Source organism: Balaenoptera acutorostrata, chromosome 13, assembly GCF_949987535.1.
Source record: "Balaenoptera acutorostrata chromosome 13, mBalAcu1.1, whole genome shotgun sequence".
NCBI lineage: Eukaryota > Metazoa > Chordata > Mammalia > Artiodactyla > Balaenopteridae > Balaenoptera > Balaenoptera acutorostrata.
The window spans coordinates 34,221,347-34,247,897 of NC_080076.1; the positions used below are offsets into that span (position 1 = coordinate 34,221,347).

Sequence of the window (26,551 nt, forward strand, 5' to 3'; positions counted from 1 at the left end):
CTTGAAGGCAGAACTGACAAAATTTGCTAATAGATTTAATGTGAGGTACAGAAAAACAAAGAGAGAAAAGTCAAGGTTGAGTCCATAATATAGAACCAAAGCAACAGGAAGTTAAAGTGACAGTTATCTAAGAAGATGAAGACTACATGAGCAGTGACATCCAATTGAATATTAAGTATACTAGAAGGCAATTCATTGGATTCCTAGGCAGAGAGTTCAGATGCTGAGAGTCCATCCTTCCTCTACTGTCCCAATGGTGGGACTCATATATAGAAGGAGTTGAGACCTCACAGCATTATCCAGTCTGTGCACCAGAGGAAAGGAGTTCATATGCCAAGCCATATCAAGAAGTTGTTACATAATTAATTGTTACTTCTAGGGATTGTTTCTACTTTGAAAAAGGCAAATGGTAAACCAGTGCAAGTATTTGATATATTCATTATTTTGTTAACTTGAGCAATTCAGATAACTCTAAAAAGACATCTAAGTAGTTACAGTTAAAATGATACTTCAAGGATTTGAGTACCAGTAAGAAAAGTGCTTATTTTTTTAACAAACTGATAAATGGAAATAAGAAAAATAAAAGTACCTATCACAATAATCCCAGTTCTGACACCAACTAGCTGTGTAACTTTGACATGTTACTTAACCTCTCAGTTTCTTAATTTCTCTTCTCTTTAGTTTCTTAGTCCCTCTTTCATAAGGTTGTTCTTAAAATTAAGTGAAAAAATATGTATATAGTCACAGAATAACACCTGACTAATAATAATACAGTAGTATCACTGTATTGTAATATTTAGTAATGTTAGTCCTTAATTCTATCTAAATGTGCTAGATATTAGTGGTATTTTAAAGCAAATAATAAAATATTACATTTGTCTAACACTTTTTCCCCATAGGAAATTCATTGACAAAAATCCTGTTTGTTAGGAAGGATAGAGATCCTCATCGCCTGTTCTGAAAATGAAGAAACTGGGCCTGAGAGGACTATTACTTACTCAAGATTACATACTGAGTTGGTGGCAGAGCTTCTGTTCTTTCAAAGAGACCCGATTTCTCATGGAAGATCCTGCAATGTGGTACTGTGGTGTTCTGAGACTGTTCTTCAAGTTCTGATTATTTATTGGTGATTGATATGGCCAACATTGTAAATGAGTATGCAAGTAACAAGAACAATGAATTCAAGGAAAATATTTTTAGAAAAATTTGTTTACATGTCTTATTCTGGTTTTACTTGTACTGTTTTAAGGAATTCATTACCCTTTGCTAATCGATCACTTCATATTATATCTATGAGCAGCAAACACTGAAAGCGTCATCCCTCCTAGGAAACATACTTGCCTGTAAACAGAAACTTTTGATTCTTTAACTGAGAAAACTAAGTAATTCTAGTGGGGGGGGAGAGGTCATTGAGAATGGCTTTTAGTGTCCCTTAAATCACACCAGGTTGACAGTTTCCTATCCTAAGGAAACCATGCAGCCAGTCTATATTCTTTCATAACAGAAGCTCTTGGTTCTCAACATACAAATCTTCTTAAAAAAATGATATACAACCATTGCTCATTTCTCTTTTGCTTCTGTAAAGTCTCAGTCTAGATATACCCTTCCCCACATTCAAGATCAAACTTTTCCTTTTCTCCGTTAGATGTGGTTTAAAACTTCCCTTATGCTGAATAATGTCTGTAAGCCAAATATATATGTTAGCAGCCTGAGTGTCAAGCCTGATGGAATTGATGCAATTTTCCAATATAAAACTAGGAATAAATGGGACCCTGGTTTACACTATCAGAGGGTTGCATTCAAAGTCTTAGGCTAGTGGGATTTTGTACAATGAAATAAATGGCATTGCTGCTCTAAGAGTCAGCAAATTGACCAATGCACAAGAATTACTCTCAGATGAAGTTAAATTCAAATCATCATCCTTCCACTCACTGCATGTGACCTTGGTCAAAGTATGTAATATTATTCCTGAACTTCATTTCCCTAATCTATACCTTTAAATATTGTTGTATTAAAGAAAAATCTATGAAAGAGCCATATAAACTGTAAAGGACTTTGTATAAAGTGTGATTCTTCATTTCCTTAACAAATGTTTGTGGACGACCTAATAAGTGCAAGGCAAAGACACCTTACCAGGTAGCCCACACTGCAGTAGAGAGTGTAGAACAGGGATATATATCTATTCCTATACATTCTATTAGGTCAGTTTTTTATTTGATCTCTTTCAAGCAATCAGAAGTAGTCTGTCATGTGTGTTACTAATAACTTTTTATCAGAGTAGGTTAATATTTCTCTTGTTCTTTTTGCCTAAATATAAATAGAATATTTTTCATTGTAGTATCATCCTTCAGTTGATAATGCTAAATTCTAACACTGGAGTAGACGGTTGGCTATTTGTGGAAACAAAATCATCTCCTAAAGTGTGCTTTAAAGTTGAAAATTGGTTACCTTGTGAGATCTTCTTTTAACAACTTTGAATGCGCTGGGAGCAGGGAGAAAGGGCTTGCAAATTTAAGAAATACTTACCAAGTGTGTTAATCTTTACTAAATCCTGAAAGCTAGGTAGAAAAGATTTATTTTACCTGCCATTTTTTTTTTCCCCCATCTAGAAATCTCATGAAATACATGAGTTCACGCTTATTCAGTCTCATTGCAAATATCTCTGGGACTCGCATTTCTACCAAAAGACCTTCTGCATGTGTTCTTAAAAGTCCCTTGTTTTTACTTTCCTTAATTGTTCTTCTCCCATTATTGTGTCTCCTCAGTCACACTCAATGCATTATCTCCCTTCTCATTTATAGCTTTCAGATATCAAATTTCAATCATCTATTGTGTCAAGTGGAGCACAGCTACTTTTTCCTCCTTCTCTCACATCAGTCATGTTACCTCTGTCCTAAATACGGAACTCTTGGAATACCTTGGCGGCCCATATTTGAACACCTTTCCATTTTTCTACTCTGTGCCTGATGCTGAGGCTTTGTTAACACAAGGCAATTTTCTACAACCATTGGAGTCATCTGTTAGAGGTAGAAAACTCTTCAGGCCTGGGCCTTGTCTTACATTTGCCTCTCAAATAACCATGGCCAATCCTTTGCTTCTTGAAGCGTTTTGTTTATCCTATTACTTCCTAAAGTAGTCACAATTACTATTTCCTGGGTTCTTGATCTGATAAGATTGGGTTAGCTTTTATTTGTCCCTAATGCTTTTTTCTCTCTGTTGTTCACAAATTTGTGTATCTCCCTGAGATAGTCCATCTTTGTCTTATGAACTCTCTTTCCTATTCAATCTAGATTTGAGAAAATTGAATCCAACCCTGAGATATGTAGAGCAGGAAGCTTTGTGGTTAGTTGATAACTAAATCAGCTTTGCATATAGTTTTGATGTTCTCCAGAGCACATCTCCTACTTATTTTCTTTTTCTCTCCTACTTACATCTGAATCCATGCGTGCCAGACTGCTTGCCACAATATTGCTAGGAGAGTCAAGCTCTTATCATCCCCTTTGTCAGCTTCTCTGATATACCTCTAAAGTTCAAGTAACATAAAACATAATTTTAGGATCACTCTGATAATAGTACTCTCCACCTAGGTGGACATGTTTTCAAGGACTTTTGTTAACAAAATTGATGGCCAAATTTTTCAGTAATAAAACATTGAAATTAGGGTTTGTTATTTTGGTTTCCACGAAGATGGAAGAAAATGATATGAGGGAAATAGCTAGTAATTTTTAGTGGCAAATCACTTTAGAACCAAACATAAGCCATTTTTTACACATTATATCATTTAATCTACATGTTGGTGGTATTAGAGAGGCATTGATTTTCCATATTCCAGATGAAGAAACAGATAGAGAGAGAAATGAAAAAACCTGTGCAGCAAATTAAAAGTTATGTTTATGGGGCTCTTAAGTCACGGTCTCTTCATTATATCACCTGTACTCTGTCCTTGATATGGAGTTGGCGTGGCAAGACTGACACATGTAATGGAAGAACATATACTTAGGTGTGAAGTTGATGTTCTAAGTGTGATAGTTCATAAAAGATGGAGATCACAAAGTGGCGAGGAGTCAGGAAAAGTGTCTGGGAGGTTAGAAAAATTTGTAATGTCTCTGATTTTTCACTTCAGTAGTCTAAAACTTCTGAAAATGATCTATATTTATGAGTTCCCTAAACTAAAAAAAATCCTCTTGTACTTTTTGTGTTGTTTCGAATTCTTAAAAGGAAACTTCCTAATATTGTTCAGTGTAACTGGAAATGTGTCTTCTATTTTTGTTACGACAAAAGCTGGTTGGGAAATGGAAGTTTATACACATCCTGACAACTTCGCAAGTTAAATGAGAATGCACCTGATAGTGTGACTTTTAAAGTATCATTCATTTATTAGTTATTCAGAACATGCTATTGTCTAATATTATATATCAGAGACTCTTGTGTGAAGGCTATCATGATGAACACACTCGACAAGTCTTTTGCCTTCTTGGATCTTAGAGTCCAGCAGTGTACCACAGAAAATTGCAGTAACACTGTTTATTATGTGTTATGATAAGTTAGCCCAAAGCATGATGGCACTTAACTAGCCCTGAGGCATTAGTATACACTGAAATCTAAAATACTTTCAGGCAGCAGACTTCTACAAAAAAGAAAGAGAGAAATAGTTGTTTGCACTAGGGATGATGTAAGGGATTCCATTAGTATAATACATTTCCCACCTGAGCAGGGTTCTCATTTATTCATCCCTGTTCCACTCTACTCTCTTGTGAAGCAGTTCAGAATTACCTCAGCATCTGTTATGCTGTCCCGATTGAGGCTTCAAAACCCACATCAGGATATCCCCCATCTAGACTTTTCACCTTCCTTAAAAGGATCAGCAGGGCTTTGAGCTAAGGTGGAGTAAAGGAGTGCCGCTTGTCCCAGATATTCCTTTATTTAATTATTCTGATAAACACCCCCTGGCCCACTGTTTTTCTATATGCTAGTGACTTAGTGTTTAAAAACTACTAAGACTACACTAGGAAGCCTTCCGATAATCTGTTTTTGTTTTGTTTTGTTTCACCTTTAATCTCCTAGAAAATTTAAGGTACTGTTTTCGTTATTTTGTTTTCTAATGGTATTTATATATTTAAGAAAAAAATCTGGGATTACAATTGTATTTTGAGGTGGGGGGAGGAATGGGGAAATTGTCTACCATCATAAAGAGCAAATTTTCAATTTTAAAATATTGCTTCAATAGAGATGGTTTTAGAAAAGGATTGCTTCAAATTTCTAAATATACTGGGCACCAAAGTGCATTTTTAAAATAATAAAGCCGATATGTTAGATGAGAAATATATTAGTATCTATGCTTTTTTATTAACTACTGAAACTTATGATTCATATGAAATATTATCTTCCCCATTGAATCCATTTTCAGACATCTCACGAACAACACTATGACAGTAGCCAACGTTGATAGTTTTAAAACTCAGTTTTCCTCATTATCTTACCTTTTCCCATTATCTTCATATTTTTACTGGCTTTTTAACCTCATGCTATTAGCCTGTTTTTTTGGAATATTTACAGTTGAATATGTAATTTTTAAATTATTACATTTTAAATACCTAGAGGAAAATTATTCTAAAATCACCAAATTAGTATTTTAAAACTTTTATGTTATTGAGGAACTAACTGAGTCTAAAAGTGGAATGAAGCACAATTACATTTGTATAACCAAATTATTTGGTAAAGCAGTTACTGCAGAAAGTTGAAATAATTTGGGGCAAACAATAACTGTTATGTATTCAAAAAATTAATATATTGGTATACAAGGTTACAAAATTATTTTTTAAAAGAGAGAGAGATTGGCTGATTTGAGGACAAACATTTTACTGATTTTACTTGTGTAGACATGTTCTCTAAAAGTTTAAATTTTCAAAATTTTTTCCTACAAATTTTATTAAAAATTGGTCAAGTAAAATGTATTCTTATATGTCTTCAGAAATCCTGTAGTGTTAGAAGTTTCTTTATTATCACTGTTCCAGAACACGGACATTCTCCGAGGACCAAGTATAAAAATGCATTTACTTGGAATGACATTTATCCATTCAAACAGCAACGATTTAATTGAAATTTCCATCTATCCAAAATCTACTAAGCAATATAAACATTAAGCACAGTTTAAGCCTTGATGTTGACTCTCATAAATGTTTAAAATCTACTTGGTAACTCAAATCTAACTCACTTAAATAATAACAACATGATAAAGATATAACTGCTCATTTTTGAGACTCATAAGTGATGAAAATATATAAAACAGAACAATTACTAATAAGGGCTGGGCCCATTAGGCATAAATGCATAAGAGAAGAAAGAATGGGGGTGAGGCCAAGATGGCAGAGTAGGAAGACCCTGAGCTCACCTCCTCCTATAGGCACACCAAAATTACAACTATTTACAGGGAAACTGTTGACAAGAAAGACTGGAAGACTGAAGAAAAGATCCTCTACAACTAAACATATAAATAAGGAACCATGATAAGATGAGTAGTAGCAGAGGAGATGTAGTACAGTCAAGACCCATACCAGATGGGTGATCCACAAACAGGATTATTACAAGTGCAAAGGTTTTCCCTAGCAACAAGTTGTCCAAGCCCCACAGAGCTCCCAAGCCCAGAGGTCCTGCACCAAGAAGACAAGCCCCCTGAATGTTTGCCTTTGAAGGCCAGTGGGGCTTAGTTTTAGAAGAGCCAGAGGGTTGTGGGAAATAGAGAATCTACCCTTAAAGGGGACATACAAAATCTCACATCCTCTGGGACCCAAGGCAGAAGCAGTATTTTGAGAAAAGCCTGGGTCAGCCTCACCTGCTGATCTTGGAGAGCCTCCCAGAGAGGAAGGAGGCAAATGAACCTCACCATTGGGACACAGACACTGGAGACAACAGTTTTGGGGAGCTCCTTCTACCATGAAAACACTGGTCCTGGCAAGCACCATTTTGGAATCTTCTCTCTAGCTTGTTAGCACCATGATGTGGGCAGGCCTGTTGGCACCAGTACTGGGACACATTGGGCCAAGAAACTAGCCAAGTGGAGACACAGCCCCACCAAAAACAGGCTGGCTGCCTTAAGACCTCCTCAGCCAGCAACTGCCTTGGAACCTGACCTTTTCCACCAGAGGGTCAATGACCCAACCCCCCACACCAGTGTGCCAGCTCTAGCCCTGAGGTACCCAGAGCCCAGAAGCCAGAGACCTCAGGACATGGCTTGGCCCACAAGTGGGCAAGCACTAGCCCCTAGACCAGCCTCGCCTACCAGTGGAGAAGCATCAGCTCCAGGACTGGCAGGGCCCCAGTCCTGTCCACCATTGAGCCAACACACCAACTGCAGGACCCTCAGCGACCTGCAGCCAGAGACCCCCAGGGACCAGGACCACTCACCAATGAGTGGACTCTAGCCCCAGGAACCACTGGGCCTTGGCCCTGTTCATTAGAGGGCCAACACCAACTCCAGGAACCCCAAGCCCTTCAGCTAAAGATCCCAGGACATGGCTTTGCCTACCAATAGTCCAGCACTAGGCTCAGGACATGGCCTCACCCACCAATGGTAGACACCAGCCCCAGGATCACTGTAACCCTGTAGCTTGCTATGTCAGGATGCAGCCCGCATACCAGCAGGCAGGCACTAGCCCCAGGACCCCAAGGGCTGCAGCCCCACACAACTGCAGCCTGACACCAGTAGTAAGACACTTTGGACCCCTCAGACAGCTGCCCTAGGATCCAGCCCTACTCACCACTGGGCAAATACTAGGTTTGGGCCACTCTGGACCACACAGCCAGCTGTGTCAGGAACCATCCCTGCCCGCTAGCAGGCCAATGTTAGATCCAGGACACCCAAGACCTGCAACCACCCAACTCTGAACATAGCTACACCCAGAAGTGGGTCAGTACTAGCCCTGGGACATCCCAGGGTCCACCCACTAACAGCCAGCAGTCTCCACATAAGGCTAGGTCTGGCAACAAATGACTGGAGGCCAGCAACACCTACCAGATCATCCAGAGTAGTGAGCCCACCACAAAGCAAAGGCTCACACAACCAACACAGGTGTACCACTAGAGAATATAGCTCTGATGACCAGAAGAGAATACACAGCTGAGATGCATAGGATGTCTTCTATAAAAGGCCAATTATCAAAGGTTGGGTAATGTAACCAACCTACCAAATACATTGCAATAAAAACAGCAAATTCAATACAATTAGGTGACAGAGAAATGTATTAAAAATAAAGGAACAAGATAAAACCCAAGAAAAACTAAGTGAAATAGGTATAGGTAATCAACTCAATAAAGATTTCAATGTAATGAATGTAAAAATGTTCAAAGATCTCAGGACAAGAATAAATGAACAGAGTGAGAAGTTAGACATTTTTAACAAAGGGTTAGAAAGTATAAAGAAAAACCAGAGATGAAAATTACAATAACTGAAACACAAAATACACACGAAGGAATTTACAATAGATTAGTTGATACAGAGGAATGGATGAGAGAGCTGGAAGACACAGTAGTGTAAATCACTGAAGCAGAACAGAAAAAGAAAAAAAGCATTAAAAAAAAGAATGAAAAGAAAAATAAAAAGAGCTTAAGAAATTTAGGGACAACATCAATGGCACTAACATTCACATTATAGAGGTCCCAGTAGGAGAAGAGAGAGAAAGGGGCAAAGAACATATTTGAAGACATAACATCTGAAAATTTCCCTAACATGGGATGGGAAACAGACATCCAATTCTAGCAAGTACAGAGATTCTCCAAAAGAATCAACTCAAAGAGGACCACACTAAGATACACTGAAAGTAAAACAGCAAAAACTAAAATTAAAGAGAGAATATTAAAATCTACAAGGGAAAAGCTACAAATTTCCTGCAAGGGAACTCCAATAAGCTATCAGCTGGCTTTTGAGCAGAAAATCTGCAGGCCAGAAGAGAGTGGCACAATGTATCTAAAGCGATGAAAGGAAAAAACCTACAACCAATAATCTCTCCCTGGCAAGGCTTTCATTCAGACTTGATAAAGAAGTCAAATTTTTGTAGACAAGAAAAAGCTAAAAGAGTTCAGCATCACAGAACCATATTTATAAAAAATGTTAAAGGGACTTCTTTAAGCAAAAAAAAAAAAAAAAAAAAAAAAAAAATTACAGAAAAAAATGCTGATGGGTAAAGGCAAATATGCAGTAAAGATAATAAATCAACAATGTATAAAGCTAATAGAAAGATTAAGTCAAAAGTAGTATAATTATCTGTTTCTGTAATAAGTAGTTAAGGGATACACAAAACAAAAAGATGTAAAATATGATGTCAAAACCAGGACCAGGAAGTGTGGGTGAGGGGGAAGTAAAAATAAAGGAAGGGTTGTTAAAATGAATTGGAACTTAAGAGAGCAGCAATTTAAAATAATCATATATATATATAGAGAGAGAAAGATTGCTATAGATAAGCATAATAGTAACCAGAAAGTATAATCAATAATAGATACACCAACAAACAAGAGAAAGGAATTCAAACATAACACTAAAGACAGTCATCAAATCACAAGGGAAGACAGCAAAAAAGAAAGGAACAACAAAAACAACAACAAAAATCCCTACCAAAAAATCCAAAATAATTAACAAAATGGCATGTGTATACTTATTAATAGTGACTTTAAATGTAAATGGACTAAATGCTCCAATCAAAAGACATAGAGTGGTTGAATGAGCACAAAAACAAAACCAAAATATATGCTACTTACAAAAGACTCACTTCAGATCTAAACAAACATGTAGACTTAAAATGAGAGGATGGAAAAATGTATTCCATGCAAATGGAAATGAAAAAAAAAGTTGGGTTAGCAATATTTAAAACAGACAAAATAGACTTAAAAACAAAGTCTCTAACAGGAGACAAAGAAGAACATTACATAATGATTAAGGGGTCAATCTATCAAGAAGAGATAACAGTTTTAAATATATATGCAACCAACATAGGCACACCGAAATACACAAAACAAATATTACAGACATAAAGGGAGAAATTGACAGTAACACAATAATATTAGGGGACTTTAACACCCCACTTACTAAGTGGACATATCATCCAAACAAAAAATCATTAAGAAACACTGGCCTTAAACAACACATTGTCCAAAGAACTTTATAAATATGTATATATAACATTCTGACCAAAAGCAATAGAATACACATTCTTTTCCAGTGCACATGGAACATTCTCCAGGATAGATCACACTCTAGGCCACAAAACAAGCCTCAGCAAATTTAAGAAAATTGAAATCATATCAAGAATCTTTTCCAGACACAATATTATGAGACTAGAAACCAGCTACAAGAAACAAACTGCAAAAATACACAAATATGTGGAGGCTAAACTAAACACTATTAAACAACCAATGGGTCACTGAAGAAATAAAAATAATAAAAAGCACCTGGAGACAAATGAAAATGAAAACATAGTTGTATAAAATCTATGAGATGCAGCAAAAGCTGTACTAAGAGGGAAGTTTATAGTGATAGAGTTCTACCTCAGGGAACAAGAAAAATATCAAATTAGCAACCTAAGTTTATACCAACAAGAACTAGAATAAGAAGAACAACAAAACCAAAAGTTAGTAGAATAAGAGAAATCAGTAATATCAGAGCAGAAATAAATGAAATAGAGTTTCAAACAGCAGTACAAAAGATTAGTGAAACTCAGATATTGGTTTTTGAAAACATATAAAAAAGATAAATCTTTAACCAGGTTCACCAAGAAGAAAAGGGAGGAGAACCCAAATCAATAAAATGAGAGATGAAAAAGAAGTGACAACAGGAACCATAGACATGAAGAGGACCATAAGATATTACTAGGAATCATTATAGGCCAATAAAATATAACAACCTAGAAGAAATGAATACATTTCTAGAAATGTAAAATCTCTTCAGACTGAACCAAGGAGGATTTAAAAATATGAGCAGACCAATTACCAATAATGAAATTGAATCAGTAATAAGTCAACTCCCCACCCCCCAACAAAAACAAAAGCCCAGGAGCAGATGGCTTCACAGGTGAATTCTACCAAATATTTAGAGAAGAATTAACGCCTATCCTTCTTACACTATTACCAAAAAAAAAAAAAAAAAAAAAAAAAATTGCGGAGGAAGGAATGTTTTTGAACTCATTCTACAAGGCCAGAGTTTCCCTGAGACCAAAACCAAACAACACACACAAAAATTTATAGGCAAGTATCCCTGATGAACATAGATGAGAAAGTCCTTAACAAAATGTTAACAAATGAATTTAACAATACTTTAAAAATAGTATGCATCATGATCAAGTGGGATTTATCCCAGGGATGCAAGGGTGTTTCATTAAGAATGGGTATACAGTAAGGGCCTTATATATGAATGAGTTCCATTCTGAGAGTACATTCATAAGTCCAGTTTGTTTGTAAGTCCAACAAAGTTAGCCTAGATACCTACCTAACACAATTGGCTATATAGTACTGTACTGTAATAGCTTTATAATATTTTCACACAAATAATACATAAAATACAAACAAAAAATAAAGAAAACATTTTTAATCTTATAGTACAGTACCTTGAAAAGTACAGTAGTACAGTACAATAGCTGGCATACAGGAGCTGGCATTGGGTGAACAGGCAAGAGAGTTATTGACTGGAGGAAGGAGAAGAGGTGGGAGATGGTAGAGTTGAAGGATCATCAGCAATAGGAGACGGAGGGCAAGCTGCAATTTCACTCACACCTGATGTTGATGGAACTCACGTTCACATCTTTGAAAGTTCACAACTTGTAGGTTCATATGTAGGGGACTTAATGTAATATGATCATCTCAATAGAGGCAAAAACAGCTTTTGACATAAGTGAAAATTGTATTTGCTAATTTATTTAGAGCACATGATAGGATACTACTATAAATAAAGAAAAATGATATATGTTATATATGAAATACACTAAAAAAACTCATTATCACACAGAGTAATTCATATTTCTATTGGCTGAATGGAAAAAACTAAATTACTATTTGGTCCCCCCCCCCAAGTAAAAACCAAATCATCTTGCTTTGTAATACTTAGAATAATTTGTCTCCAGAAAATCCAAAATTTTTTGAGTTGTATTGAGCAGCCAACACTCCCTCACACACACAAATAACTGATACCCATAGAAGATAATGGTTCATCCTCCATAATTTCAGAATTATGGTGACAAATGTTCTTTCCTTCATTAAATTCTATCCAGGTTCCCTGAACCTTTCAAATACTTCTCAACTTTCTGACTTTTGTTTCTGTCTTTTCACTGTCCAGTTTTATCAAGAATCCTGCTACATTGGTTTAGCTTGAATTCCCCACCTTCCTACCTCATCACCCTTAATATCTAATCAGGTTCCTCAACCTCCACTACCCCCAGGTGATGTCTGATCACCCTAGTCTGCCTTCAGTAAGAATGCTTCTAGGTAGGTTTAGCCAGAATCCCCCCTTACTCTTGCTATTTACTCAGTTATTTTCCAGCCACCAATCCCCACCCTGCACATTGGCTATAAATTCCCAATTGTCCATGCTATATTTGAAATTGAGCCTGGTTCTATACTGAGATCCTTTCTCCCCTGTTACAACAATCCTTAATAAAATCTGTTTTTACCACTTTATTATCCAGTTCTGATTTTTCTTTACCAACAACCAGACAGAAATTAGAGTGTTCCTGACTTATAAACTACTGGTATATATTATGCTCCAGCTTAGATACAGCTTCCTGAGTGGTTACCCTAATCCCAGGTTATCTCTTTTCCAATATATCCATCATTCATTTATTTACCTAACTAAGCTTTTTTTAAGCATTATATTCCTTATGCTTCTCTTTGGCCACCAAGGCCCAATGGTTACCCATTTGCTTTCACATCAAATCTATACTCATCTGTCTGATTTTAACACCCTATGCAGTCTGATACTATGCTACATATCCCAATTTATCTCCAATGAATACTGAATATTCACTCTATATTCTAATGGGGTCACATGTCTTATGGCTTGATCATATAAATTGTCTCCTCTCACCACTGTGCCCCACACTTGAACTTTTTCAACCTAGTAGAGAATTTAGTGATTAACAGCTGTGATCTTTTTACTCTGCAGAAAAGAAAATCAGGTCCCAGAAAAATTGTGAAGACATCATTTTCTCGTAAGGAATTGAAACACAGCCAGGTCAGAAAATACAGTCTTCCAATCTCTTTTACATTGTGTGGGAAGCCGCCCTTCTCCTTTAGTGACCTGAATTACACATGCTCTTCAGAGTCAGTGCCATTTTTCTTTTAATTTTTCTTCTAGTTTTACTGAGATATAATTGACATACAGTACTGTATAAGTTTAAGAAGTACAGCATAATGATTTGACCTACATACATCATGAAATGGTTATCACAAGTTTAGTAAATATCCTTCATCTCATATAGATACAAAATTAAGAAATAGAAAAAAACTTTCTTGTAATGAGAACTCTTAGAATTTACAGACTTAACAACTTTCAAATACAACATACAACAGTGTGAATTATATTTATCATGTTGTATGTTACATTCCTAGTACTTATTTATCTTATAACTGGAAGTTTGTACCTTTTGACTGCCTTCATTTAATTTCCTCTCCTCCAATCCTCACTTCCGGTAAACACAAATCTGATCTCTTTTTCTATGAGTTTATTTGTTTGTTTTTGAGATATAATTGACCTATGATACTATGTTATTTCATGTTACACAAAATAATGATTCAACATTTCCATACATTTCAAAAGGATCACCATGATAAGTCTAGTTAAGATATGTCACCATACAAAGATATTACATAGTTATTGACAATATTATCCACACTGTATATTTCATACCCCAGACTCACTTATTTTGCGACTGGAAGTGTGTACCTCTTACTCTACCTCACCTCTTTGTTTCCAGCCTCCACCTCCTCCCTTCTGGCAACCACTTGTTTGTTCTCTGTATCTGTAACTCTGTTTCTGTTTAATTATGTTTATTCATTTGTTTTGTCTTTTAGATTCCACATATAGTAAAATAATACAGTATATGCCTTTCCCTGTCTGACTTATTTTACTTAGCATAATACCCTCTAAGTCCATCCATATTGTGGCAAATGGAAAGATTTCAATTATTTTTTATGGCTGAGTAATATTGTTTTATATCTATATATCTATATATATCTCACATCTTCTTTATCCATTCATCTAACAATGGGTACTTAGGTTCCCTCCATATTTTGGTTATTGTAAATAGTGCTGTAATGAACATAGGCATGAATATATATTTTCAAATTAGTGTCTTTGTTTTCTCTGAGTAAATGTCAAGAAGTGGAATTGCTGAGTCACATGGTGGATCTATTTTTAATTTTCAAAGGAACCTCCAATAATGTTCTTTATAGTAGCTTCACCAGTTTACATTCCCACCAACAGGGCATGAGGATTCCTTTTTGTCCACATCTTTGCCAACATTTGTTGTTTGTTGTCTTTTTCATAATAGGGATTCTGAAGGTGTGAAGTGATATCTCATGGTGGTTTTGATTTGCATTTTCCTGTTTATTAGTGTTGTTAAGCAACTTTTCATGTACCTGTTAGCCATTTGTAAGTCTTCTTTGGAAAAATGCCCTTTCAGATCTTCTGCCCAGTTTTTAACTGGTTTGTTGTTGTTGCTGTTGAGTTGTATGAATTCTTTGTGTATTTTGGATTTTTTTTTTTTTTGACATGAGAACGGTTTTATTTAAATCATTGACACTTGTGCAGTACTCAATATTAGGACTTTGAAATGCTTTAGACAAAATCTGTTTCCCTTTAAACAGATTAAAAAACCGAATCTTAGTTGGCAGAATCTAGTGCTTGTATCACACAGCTCATGGGAGGTAGAGTCCTAAAATCTGCTTCCAAGTGCCACCTGTACCTGACAACGCCAGGCAAAGTGTTTATTTTTGTATTGCACAAGTGTAAGGACCATAAAATCTAGATTAACTTTATAACAATAATTTAAAAGGTAGAAAAGGGTTCCATACTACAGAAATTTTTAAATTGACTATTTTACCATTTATATTAATACAATAAATGAAGAAAGCTGACAGTAGAACAGGACAGTGGTCAGCCAACACACAACACAATGTGTTAACAAACACGGCCAAAGGATCGGTGTGTGTCATGCACTACCTTCCACATAACATGTTTTTTGGAGGGCGGAGGGAACATAAAGGCAGATTGATTCAAACTAGCCTTATTAAATATATCTATTAAGTTTATACTTTCTTCTGAAATTAATATTTGAGTGGAACATGTGTTAGTTATTCATATAACACTAGCTTTCTACTGAAGTTTAAGAATCCAGTAGATGATGTTCACATTTAGGCAAATCCTAGGAGCAATTGCACTAAACAATATCCACTCAATTATGAACTGCAAAATAATACTGGGTAATTATTTCAAAGTATGAACTACAGATATGATATTAAAAAATATAGTAGAACAACTTTCTAACTTAAAAGTAAAGTACAAATTCTTAAGTCAACAGTACCTACTTACACACAAATTAAACAAAATCAGAATAAACACTCAACTTTTAGGAGAAGCAATTTCAGTCCTGGTTTTACCACTTAATAGGAGAAAGATCTTACATAGATCCTTTCATTCAAGGATGATTTGAAAAACAATTCACAAAGTTAATATCTTGGATCCCAGCTAGGAAGACTCTTCAAGGATCTTTCATACTAACTTGAAGTTGGGGGACATACAATTTGAGAAATTAAATGATACCATCCCTCATGCACTCCCAGGTTACCCACAGTGAGTTCGGATCACACTTCAGTTCCTAATGACCTAAGTTAAGAGTCTCCTTTCTTCACATTTCTTATCCCGCGATACTCAACATGGGCTACAGAACCCAAAACCAACCTGTGTTCTATGTGGCACCACCTGGCTGATACTGATACCTAAGTGTGCACAGGATTGAGTTAAAAAGCTCTTCAATTCATCAAAGAAAAGAAAGAATAAAAATAACACCCTTAGTTTACACAGGCTTAACCTACATTGATCACCTAGTAAATCTTGAATTGGCTCCTGTTAGTGGTAAACAGAATACTTTTGTATTCGGTGTAGAAACCAACAAATTTAGGTTAAATCAAGCCTTCACCCTGACAGTACAAACTATGTTTATTTGTGTGTAAAGTGCCAGTTTTATATACAAATCATAAGTAAACTTTAAAATCGGCTTTAAAATCTGAAGGAGTGAGTCTGATGTCTTCCTACTGCCTTGTGGTAGTAACTGTTTAATCCTGTTGGATCAAACTTTCTTGACTCCCCACACTTTGAGGCCAAGGAAGGTGCTGTTAAGAGCCAGGGTGAAGTCGTGCACAGCCAGCCTGCTTGCAAAAGCCAAACATGGACAAGATCTTTCGTAAGAATCCGAGTAGCTTCTGTCTACGCTTTCAATCTAGGTGACCCCACTAGCATTAACAGGATTGATTTTGAGGTAGCTACACAGTTTTAAGCATGCCATTAATGAACATTATGGGTGATTTATGGTGTAGCTGGTTAATACAGTTCATGTAGCTGATTTTTTTCTCTTTTGATGAGAAGGAAAAAAAGAAAAATCAGCAAAATAAGAGCACATGTTCAGTTCACTTAGAAGTCAGCATCCAAGGTAAAGGAATTCTCTGTCGGACTGGACATCACTCTCATCCTCTGATACTCGCCTACTCTCTTCTCAGAGAAGTTAGTCTTCCCTTCCAGTGAAATATTCTCCATAAAGTCAAATGGATTTTCTACTCTGAAAACCTTGCTAAAACCCAGCTCCCGCATAAGTCTGTCTGCCACGAATTCGATGTACTGCTTCATCAAAGTGCAATTCATCCCAATGAGCTTCACTGGCAGGGCCTCCGTGAGGAACTCCTGTTCTATCCTAACTGCATTGACGATTATTTATTTGACTCTCTGCTCCGAAGGTTTGTGTAGCAGGTGTTTGAACATCAGGCAGGCAAAGTCACAGTGTAAACCCTCGTCTCTGCTAATAAGTTCATTGGAAAATGTGAGGCCGGGCATCAGACCTCGTTTTTTGAGCCAGAATATCGATGCAAAAGAACCAGAAAAGAAGATTCCTTCCACTGCAGCAAAGGCTACGAAACGTTCTCCATTACGTTGGAGAACAATGCCATTACGTTGGAGAACAATGGACAATGCCTCTTTGTCCCCGATCCAGCACAAGGCCCAATCTGCCTTCTTCTTTACACAAGGCATTGTCTCAATAGCGTTGAAGAGAAATTCCCTTTCTTTGGAATCTTTAATGTAAGTGTCAATGAGGAGACTATACATTTCAGAATGGATGTTTTCCATGGCAATTAGGAAGCCATAGAAACAACAGGCTTCCGTAATCTGAACTTCTTGGCTAAACTGCTAAACCAAGTTTTCATTTACTATGCCATCACTTGCTGCAAAGAAAGCCAGAACATGCAAAATGAAATATCTCTCCTCAGGCTTCAGGGCTTCCCAGTGCTGAATGTCCTTGGAAAGGTCCACCTCTTCAGCTGTCCAAAAGGAAGCCTCAGCTTTCTTATACATCTGCCAAATATCATGGTATTCGATAGGAAAGATGACAAAGCGGCGGGTGTTTTCTTTCAGAAGTGGTTCCTCCTCCACACTGGGGGCAGATAGCTTAGGGTTCTGCGGCTCGGCGGGCTCCTGGAAGATCCTCCTCGCGGTCTTGCTGGCCAGTACGTGGGTCCCGCTGAGGGACGGGGGAGTGTTCTCCTTGTCCACCAGGCTGAGCCCCTTCCTAGGCGAGAGCTGGAGGGGATGCTGCTGCTGTGGGTCAGTGATGGTGGCGAGCGGGACGCGGACGGAGAGCATGGCTGCGTACGGCTCGGCAAGGTGGGGTTGCGCGCAGGTCCTGGGAGCTGTATTTTGGATTTTAACCATTATTGGATTTGTTGTTTGCAAATTTCTTCTTTCACTCATTGGGAGGCCTTTTTGTTTGTTAATAGTTTCCTTCACTGTGCAAAAGCTTTTTAGTTTGATGTAGTCCCATTTGTTTGCTTTTGCTCTTTTTCTCTCTTTCTCAAGGAGATATATCCACAAAAAATATTGCTGAGACTGATGTCAGAGAGCACACTCCCTATGTTCCCTTCTATACGTTTTATTTAAGTATTTAATCTAAGTTGATTTTATTTTTGTGCATAGTGTGAAAGAATAGTCCAGTTTGATTCTTCTACATGTAGCTGTCAAGTTTCCCCAAGATCATTTACTGAAGAGGCTATATTTTCCCCATTATATATTATTGCCTCCTTTGTCATAGATTAATTGCTCACACAAGTGTGGGTTCAATTCTGTGCTCTCTATTCTGTTCCATTGATCTATGTGTCTGTTTTCGTGACAGTGCTATACTGTTTTGATTACTGTAGTTCTGTAGTATGTTTTGAAATCAGGGAGCATAATACCTCCAGTTTTGTTCTTCTTTCTCAAGTTTGCTTTGGCTATCTTTTGTTTCTCCATAAGAATTTTAGAATTCTTTGTTCCAGTTCTGTAAAAAATGCATTTGGTATTTTTGATAGGGATTGCATTGAATCTGTTGATTGCCTTAGGTAGTATGGTCATTTTAACAATATTATTTTTTCCAATCCATGAACATAGTATATCTTTCCATCTGTTTGTACAATCTTCAATTTCTTTCATCAGTGTCTAAGAGCTTTGCAAGTACAGGCTTTTCACCTCCTTAGTTAGATTTATTCCTAGGTATTTTATTCTTTTTGATGCAGTTGTAAATGGGATTGATTTCTTAATTTCTATTTCTTATAGTTTGTTGTTAGTGTACAGAAACACAACAGATTTCTGTATATTAATTTTGTATTCTACAATTTTCCTAAATTCATTGATGAGTTCTAGTAGATTTTTAGTGGCATCTATAGGATTTTCTATGTAGAGTATCATGCCATCTCCAAACAGTGACAGTTATACTTGTTCCATTCCAATTTACATTGCTTTTCTTTCTTTTTCTTGTCTAAATCCTGTAGTTAGGAGAACCAATACTATGTTTACAAAAACTGGTGGGACAGTATCCTTGTGTTGTTCCTGAACTTAGAGGAAATGTTTTCAGCTTTACACCATTGAGTACAATGTTAACTGTGGGCTTATCATATATGACACATTATGTTGAGGCATGTTCCCTCTGTATCAACCTTTTTAAAAGTTTTTAAACAACACAGTTAAGTTGCCTTCTTTCATGATGCATTCCTGTAGGTTTTATCAGAAGGAAAGTAGCTCCCAATATGAGTGACCTCCAGGATAAACAGGAAGCCAGCTGTGATAATAATATCTTTTAGTGGATTTCTATTACCAGAGACAGTCATGAAGCTTTAAGGCTTTGAGGAAGTACATGTCAAGCAGATGGGAAAAAGGCAAACAGACTTCTCTGGGAAAGAAATTTGATTCATGCAAAGACAATAAGATTCAGCCTTCATTTCTTCTTAGAAAAAGGCAAATAATTGAAGGTAGAGAACATTAGATTGCTCTCTAATTGATGCAAATTTTAGTGATATATATGGCTACATAAAAGTTAAACTAGGTCTGGCCTTACATGTGCAGGAATGAGTAAATAACAATATAAAAGCTTTATCCATTTAGTTTAGAGGTTTGATCTCCTTTTCCTTTTGTTTCAATCTTCCAGCCTTCAAACTTCACTCTCCATAAAGTGTATATCTTCAAGGAAATGGTAACATTACTTTAAAAACATTTAGCTTAAACTAAGTAATTAACCAAATGATAATATAATTATCTACTGGGCTCTGATCCAGGCACCATCCCTAGTGCTTTGGAGTATACAAGGCTGAACAGTCCTTATCGCAGGTAGTTTAGAGCCTACTGATAGGAACGAGAGCAAAGCACATGAATTACAATAGAAAGAAAGAATTATAAGTGCCAAAATCTGGGAGCTGTTAAGTACTGAGCATGTTTGGCAAGAGGGAACACAACTAGAAGAGAGCTGTTAAAAACCATTTTCATAAAATCTTTGAAATAGATAAATATACTTGCAGTGGTACAAAGCTCCACATGTCAAGAAAAAAAAAAAAAAAGTGGCAAAACAATACTCTTTCCCAAAACTGATCCAGATTAGTCAACTTTACACCATAATTCCTGTCCTTATTGGTCAGTCCAAAATACTTGCCCCACCTCTGATTGTGGCTTTCATACCTACCCCTTTTAGATTTATTGTTTCATATATACCATATTTCCAGTTACATATGGATAGTTCCTTTTAGTACAAACCTATATGAGACAAAATGGCCCTTAAGTTACTTACTTTCTTAATTAACTTTTTTCTGTTATTACTTCTGTTGTTGTTTTCCAGGCTCCAGAGCTACAAAATCTGGAGCCATATTTTGTTTAATTTTTCCTTTCTTGGCTAGGCAGTGTGGCATGATGTGTCTCTGATTTTCTAATTGCTGGGTAATTGATAAATTATCTACCAATTCCTGTAGGTTTTATCTAATTGTTAAAAGCTACAGGAATGCACCTTGAAATAAGGCAATTATAGGAATTTGGTCATACTATTTAGTATCTCTATATTTTGATTTTTTAAATATCCAAAGTAGGAGTTGATAACATAGACCACAGAGGTAGGGCATGTGCAAAAGCCCAACCTATTGCCTAGTACTGATTGAACCATCAATAGCATTTTCCCACTTCCTGTCTCTCTTATACCCAAACTAGTGAGCATCAAGTTTTTCTTCATATTTCTCTTCTCCCCAATTCTTTTTATCTTTACCTTTCATTTAAGTATTTCACCTTCTATTTCTAGTCCTATGAAAAAATCAGGGTTACTGCAAAAGCCTTCAAGAATTTCCCCCTGCCTTCAACCTCTCTTCTCTCCATTACTCCTACTATTGCCAGACCAATCCTGGAAATGAACTGGGCTGCATGTTCCTCTCCTCTTTTCTCTTGAGTTCTTGGTTTACTGTCACATCAAGTCCAAAATCTTGTTGTCATGGGTCAATAACCTGACATCACTCAACAACAGGAACATGCCACCCCTTTACATGAGCTATACTCATGTGTCTTTCTGTAACATCATTTCCCATCTTAAGTATATATCACAGTCCCACATCACATGTCCTGCATTTTCTCTCTAACCCCACACTTCATGCCACCTTGCACATCCAACCACTGTCCAGTCTTGTGTCCCCCACAGGGCTCAGGAAACTTCAGTAATGACTTACTATTTGAACAGAATTGTCACTCTCCCTTCCCCTGGGAAACCTGCCCCGATACACTCTCTTTTGAGTTCCCCTAATATGTGCTCCTGGCTACTATTTATGTGTTGATTTACTTCTTTCATACTAAGAAGATAAATTTGGTGCAGAGATGTGGTTGTAGTGGGTATAGTAACCAATATAGACAATGTTATGTGTGTTGTACCGGGAAGCAGTTGAAAGGCTGGTCTGATTATAGTGCTAGCCCATTCATACAATGTAATACCACTAGTTGAATGCAGTGGAGAGCTGGTTCTGTCCCTAAGTTTCCAAATACCTGCTCAAAATTCTTACTCTGATAATCAAGAAACTGGGATAGGAGACTAATCAAAATTTCTTTATTTTCAGTATTAAGAGAATTTTTACACTATTTCATTATAAATTTCATTATAAGAAAGCATATCAAAGGGAACTGATCAAGCTGCAGCATTGTACTCAGAATAGCTTGGATGATATTGGAAACGTTTATGTTTACAGCATTTTACAGTTCGTCCATTTCATATATATTTTGTTACTTACAGATAACAAATAGAATCTCTTAATGTTCCTGAATAATTAACCAACAACTTTAATTTATAGCAGGATGCAAATAAAGATGTTCATATTCAAGATACACAGAACACAAAGCACAGGGGTCTTGAATTCATGGATGAATGAAGATGGAAGCAGCATGTTGAACATAGCATTTTTCCTTGAAAAGTGATTTCCATATTTTATGTTATTAAGTTGATACATAGCTGCAGATCTGCTCAATTCTCTGGGCTCCATCAACCTCCAGTGCATCTTTCAGTAAAACACACATATATATGCTATGAAAGAATTGGTATGGATAAGGTCATCTAAGAGGATGTATTCTCTGCATTCATTGGGATAACTTAATTATACCTGTTTTATTGGTGGTAAGATTCTCCTATTTGGAGAAAAAAAGCTTAATAATTTTCTGATTGAGCTTATTTAAGAAATGCTCTCACACATATTTACTGCAGCTCAAAGAGGATTTCATGACTGTGCCCTCAGGAAAATGTTACGTTCTGCAGGATTTGTACCAGAAACAATAGGCTTAATTTGTATTTTAAAAATTTATCAAAACATTTTCACTTCTCTTTGCTCATTTGATCCTTTCTACAGCTTTGTAAGACAGGTTAAGTGTGTGTCCTAATCTCTCTTTGACAAATAGGAAATCGAGGTGCTGAGGTGTTAGATAATTTGTTAGAAGACACGCTCTAAGTGAGTAACAGACCTAGAAACTGTGTACTATGTCTTCCAGATTCTGTGCTTTCAGATTATATAGATGACTTTTGAACATAAATGCAAAGTTTTGTACCCTTACATACAAGTGAAAAACAAAATCAACCAAGGAGCTTGGTAAAACTCTATGATTCTAGAACCTCATACCTGGAGACTACAATTCAGGTCAGATGTGAGGCCTACTGTATCTATTTTTAAAATGACATATATGTGACTTTGAGTTTGGTTAACCAGCACTATTGAATATTCACTCATCCATGCATCCAGTGTTATTCTTTGTGAATTTCACCTTTATGTACTTTGCCTGTCTTCCTAACAGGTTGTTGGGCTCTTTATAATATTTAGTCTTATGTCTATGGTGTAGGTATTGTTGAAATAATCAGATTTACTGTTCTTTTCTTTTGTTTCACATATAAAGAAACTTCTCCAGTCCAAATTGAAAAAAAAAATCCTAATTCAAAATCAAAAAATATTTTTTTTCTTACAACAAAATTGAATCCATATCTAGAAGAGAATTTATAAATGGACAATAAACATAAAAGATATTCAATATAGCTCATAAATAAATACAGATTAAAGAAACAAGATACTATTTTTACCCTAAAATCTATAAAAGATAGAAAACTTTGATGGTAAGTGGCATTGGTAAGAATGAGGGGAAATAGGCACTTTTGTATAATGTTGGTGTTATTGGTACAATGTCTTTAGTGGTGAAATTGGCACTATTTCTCAAAAGTAAAAATGTATGTTCTCTTTGATCTAGCAGTACTACTTCCCAGGTATACATAAATTTGTGAAACATGGATGTCTAAAAATATACATTGTTGCATTGTTTGTAATAGGAATAAAAGAAGGATATCTAGATGCCTGTTCATCGACAACTATTTAAATAAAATATACTATATGCATAAAAGGAATTAAGATGCAACCAGGGAAAATAATAATCAATACTTGTGTATGCTTAAATGGAACAATTCCAAGTTATATTGGATATATTATATTCAAGGTATATTAAGGTTCTTAAGGCTTAATTAAGATTAAAGTAAAAATAGGTATATTATGTTCCTATTTTAGTATAAAGAGGTGTATAAAGGTGAAATGTATGTCTCTGGCTGTGTATACGTAGACTGTTTCTGTAAGGATAAAGAAAATATTAACTCATGCATTTGGGAAAAAAAAAAAAACTAGGAGTTTGAGGTGGAAAGAAAACTAAATTAATTTTATATACTTATACCATTTAAACATTTTGCAATGTGCATTTATTATTTTTCAATAAGCACTAGACAATTAAAAATAAGTTTAATGCTTAAAATAATAATTGACAATTAGACTGAACAGTAAATTGTAAAATAGGTCTTTTCCAGTTTAGTTTGCACTTTTATTATGACTTAAACTATATACAACTGATGCAACAAATCTATTTATATTTTCTGAAAGATTCCATATATTTCTATGATGATTCTATCATTTCTATATGAAAAATGTAATTAAAAGTTTGGGAAATATCAGTTAGCTATTTCAATCCATGTTTCTCTAGTCGATCCATATCAACTGTGGGATTCTGATTGAGGCATAGGGTTTTCAAAATAAAAGAATGTCAGAAGTATGAGGGACCTCAGACATTTTATAATCTAACCTTGTTTTGGAGATGAAGAAACTGGGTACAGTAGGATTTATTTCCCCCATGTTAGTTTGTTTCACTCACATGGTAAAATTTAGGATTGAGTTAAAGTAAAATTTATTATTTAATAAATTGAAATAGTGAGGGTCAGAGAATATGAATTATTCAAACCAGCTCTACATTAGCTGGCTATCTACCCTTGGATAAGTTTCCTTTTCTCTCTGGGCTCATTCTTACAGCTTTGAAATGATTGGCTGAATTTAGTGATACTGTTTGCATTTGTTCCATACTGACGGAAAACACTTTAAGAGATTCACCAACTAACTCAGGACCTTATTAACTTTATTACTTTCTCTGGACTTGTATGCGTCTCAGTTTTCCAGAATTTCTCGATCTATGTAAATGCTGCCATCCTTTAAAAGTCAAGCCATGTTAAATCAAATTGACATTTATTTTGGCATTTACTCTGATCAGGTTTTGTTTTTTGTTTGTTTGTTTCACAATATGGTCTCGTGTTGTTCTTTTATTGCTTAGCATGGCTTGTTCCACAGCTAGAGTCTAAGTTTTATATTTCCCATTGCAAGTGTCTAATTAACCTTTGTGTTTTTAACACGAGGTTCAGAATAATAGTGAATGAAAACAGATATTTCAGAGTAAAATAAGTATTTCATATCACAAGTCAAGCCAAATATTGAATTTTCAGTTGCCAGGCAATTTAGTGTAGGTGGAATGCAACATAAAAACTGATACAGCTATGCCTCCCAGGTTGGGATATTGGTACATTGGGGAGGGAATTCCTGTCCTCCTCTGCAAAGAGAGGATGGAGGAGTCAACAGAATGTAGAAATGGACCCGTGACTCAGCAATTAAGATCTCTCTGTTTATCCCTCTTAGGGAGACAGATCTAAGAATACCCAAATATATCTCTGGGTTAGGGAGTATTTATGTTAATAACTTTCTCCATTCACAAGGATAAAGTAAAACTCTAGTTTGTTTTCATATTTTTGAGGAGAAATATAGTTAGTTCCTCTAGGTTTTAATGTTTGGAGTGTACAAATTTAGATTTCTTTTCCTAAAATTAGGTCATTAGAAGTATATAATGTATAAATAATCACCAAGAGTTCATGAGTAAATTTGCTTTTCAACATATCTCCCCTACTATCTCTTAAATCAAATCTTCTGTGATTAAAGATCAACACTTTGAGCAGTTTAAAACATTCGGATTTCATAATGGTTTGTTTAGACCTCACATGGCTCTTCTATATGCAAAGCCTATAAATATACTTTTAGAAAATTTCTACCCAAACTACTTAGTCTCGTAATTTGTCTACTTTTGACCTTTTCTGTTGCTAATGTTACATGTTCACTTCATTGTTTTAAATTACATAATAATTTTACTCTTTTCCTGCAGGCAGAACTCACAGCTATGTGGGAGTAGTACATGTGAGGTGGTGGAGGATTCACCATCTGGTACTCTGTCACTGACCATCAGTCATTCCAGGAAGCTGCCAAGTTTAAAGAGCTCATTTTTCAGGTCAGCCACACCTATGAAATCCCCCTGGTCCTGGTGGATAACAAAATTGATCTGACAGACTTTCATCAGGTGAGTGTCAATTTTGTCTGTTAGTGCCTGTCTTTTCCTCTGAGAATACATAGGATCAAGTATGGCTGCTTTTTGAGGTTTATATTGAGAATTATGAGAAAGAAATATTGCACACAGGTTTTCTAAGAAGACTTTGAAGAACTGTGATAGGTTTTGTTAGTCACCACAATATACCTTATTCCACATACTACTTTTCAGTGTCCTTATCACTCCCACATCAAGAGGCACAGCCTATTTCTCCCATCCTTTTGGATCTGGGTTGGCCCTATGATTTGTTTTGAGCAACAGAGTGTAGTAGAACTGATGCTCTATAACTTTTGAGGCCGAGCCTTAAGAGTTAAGTGAGAACAGTTTATGAGACCTCTGGGACAATATCAAGTGCACGAATATTCACATTATAGGGGTCCCAGATGGAGAAGAGAGAGAGAAAAGGCCTGAGAAAATCTTTGAAGACTTAGAAGCTGAAAACTTCCTTAACCTGGGAAAGGAAACAGAAACCCAAGTCCAGGAAATGCAGAGAGTCCCATACAGTATTAACCCAAAGAGGAACACACCAAGACACATTATAATCAAAATGACAAAAAAATAAAGATAAAGAGAGAATATCAAAAGCAGCACAGGAAAAGCAACAAATAGCATTCAAGGGAGTTCCCATAAGACTATTGGCTGTTTTCTCAGCAGAAACTCTGCAGGCCAGAAGGGCGTGTCATGACATATTTAAAGTGATGAAAGGGAAAAACCTACAACCAAGAATACCCTACCCAGCAAGGATCCCATTCAGATTTGATGAGTAATCAA

At 36.0% G+C, this 26,551-nt stretch overlaps 1 protein-coding gene and 1 pseudogene across 1 annotated transcript in view; one reads left to right on the forward strand and one right to left on the reverse strand.

Moving 5' to 3' along the window:
• Positions 1-26,551, forward strand: part of RIT2 (Ras like without CAAX 2) — a 542,835-nt gene that overhangs the window by 233,159 nt on the left and 283,125 nt on the right. The window contains 1 exon segment of the mRNA XM_057526195.1: positions 25,562-25,753. Coding sequence (XP_057382178.1) covers positions 25,562-25,753 — 192 coding nt within the window.
• Positions 16,377-17,907, reverse strand: LOC103002621 (ribonucleoside-diphosphate reductase subunit M2-like; annotated as a pseudogene).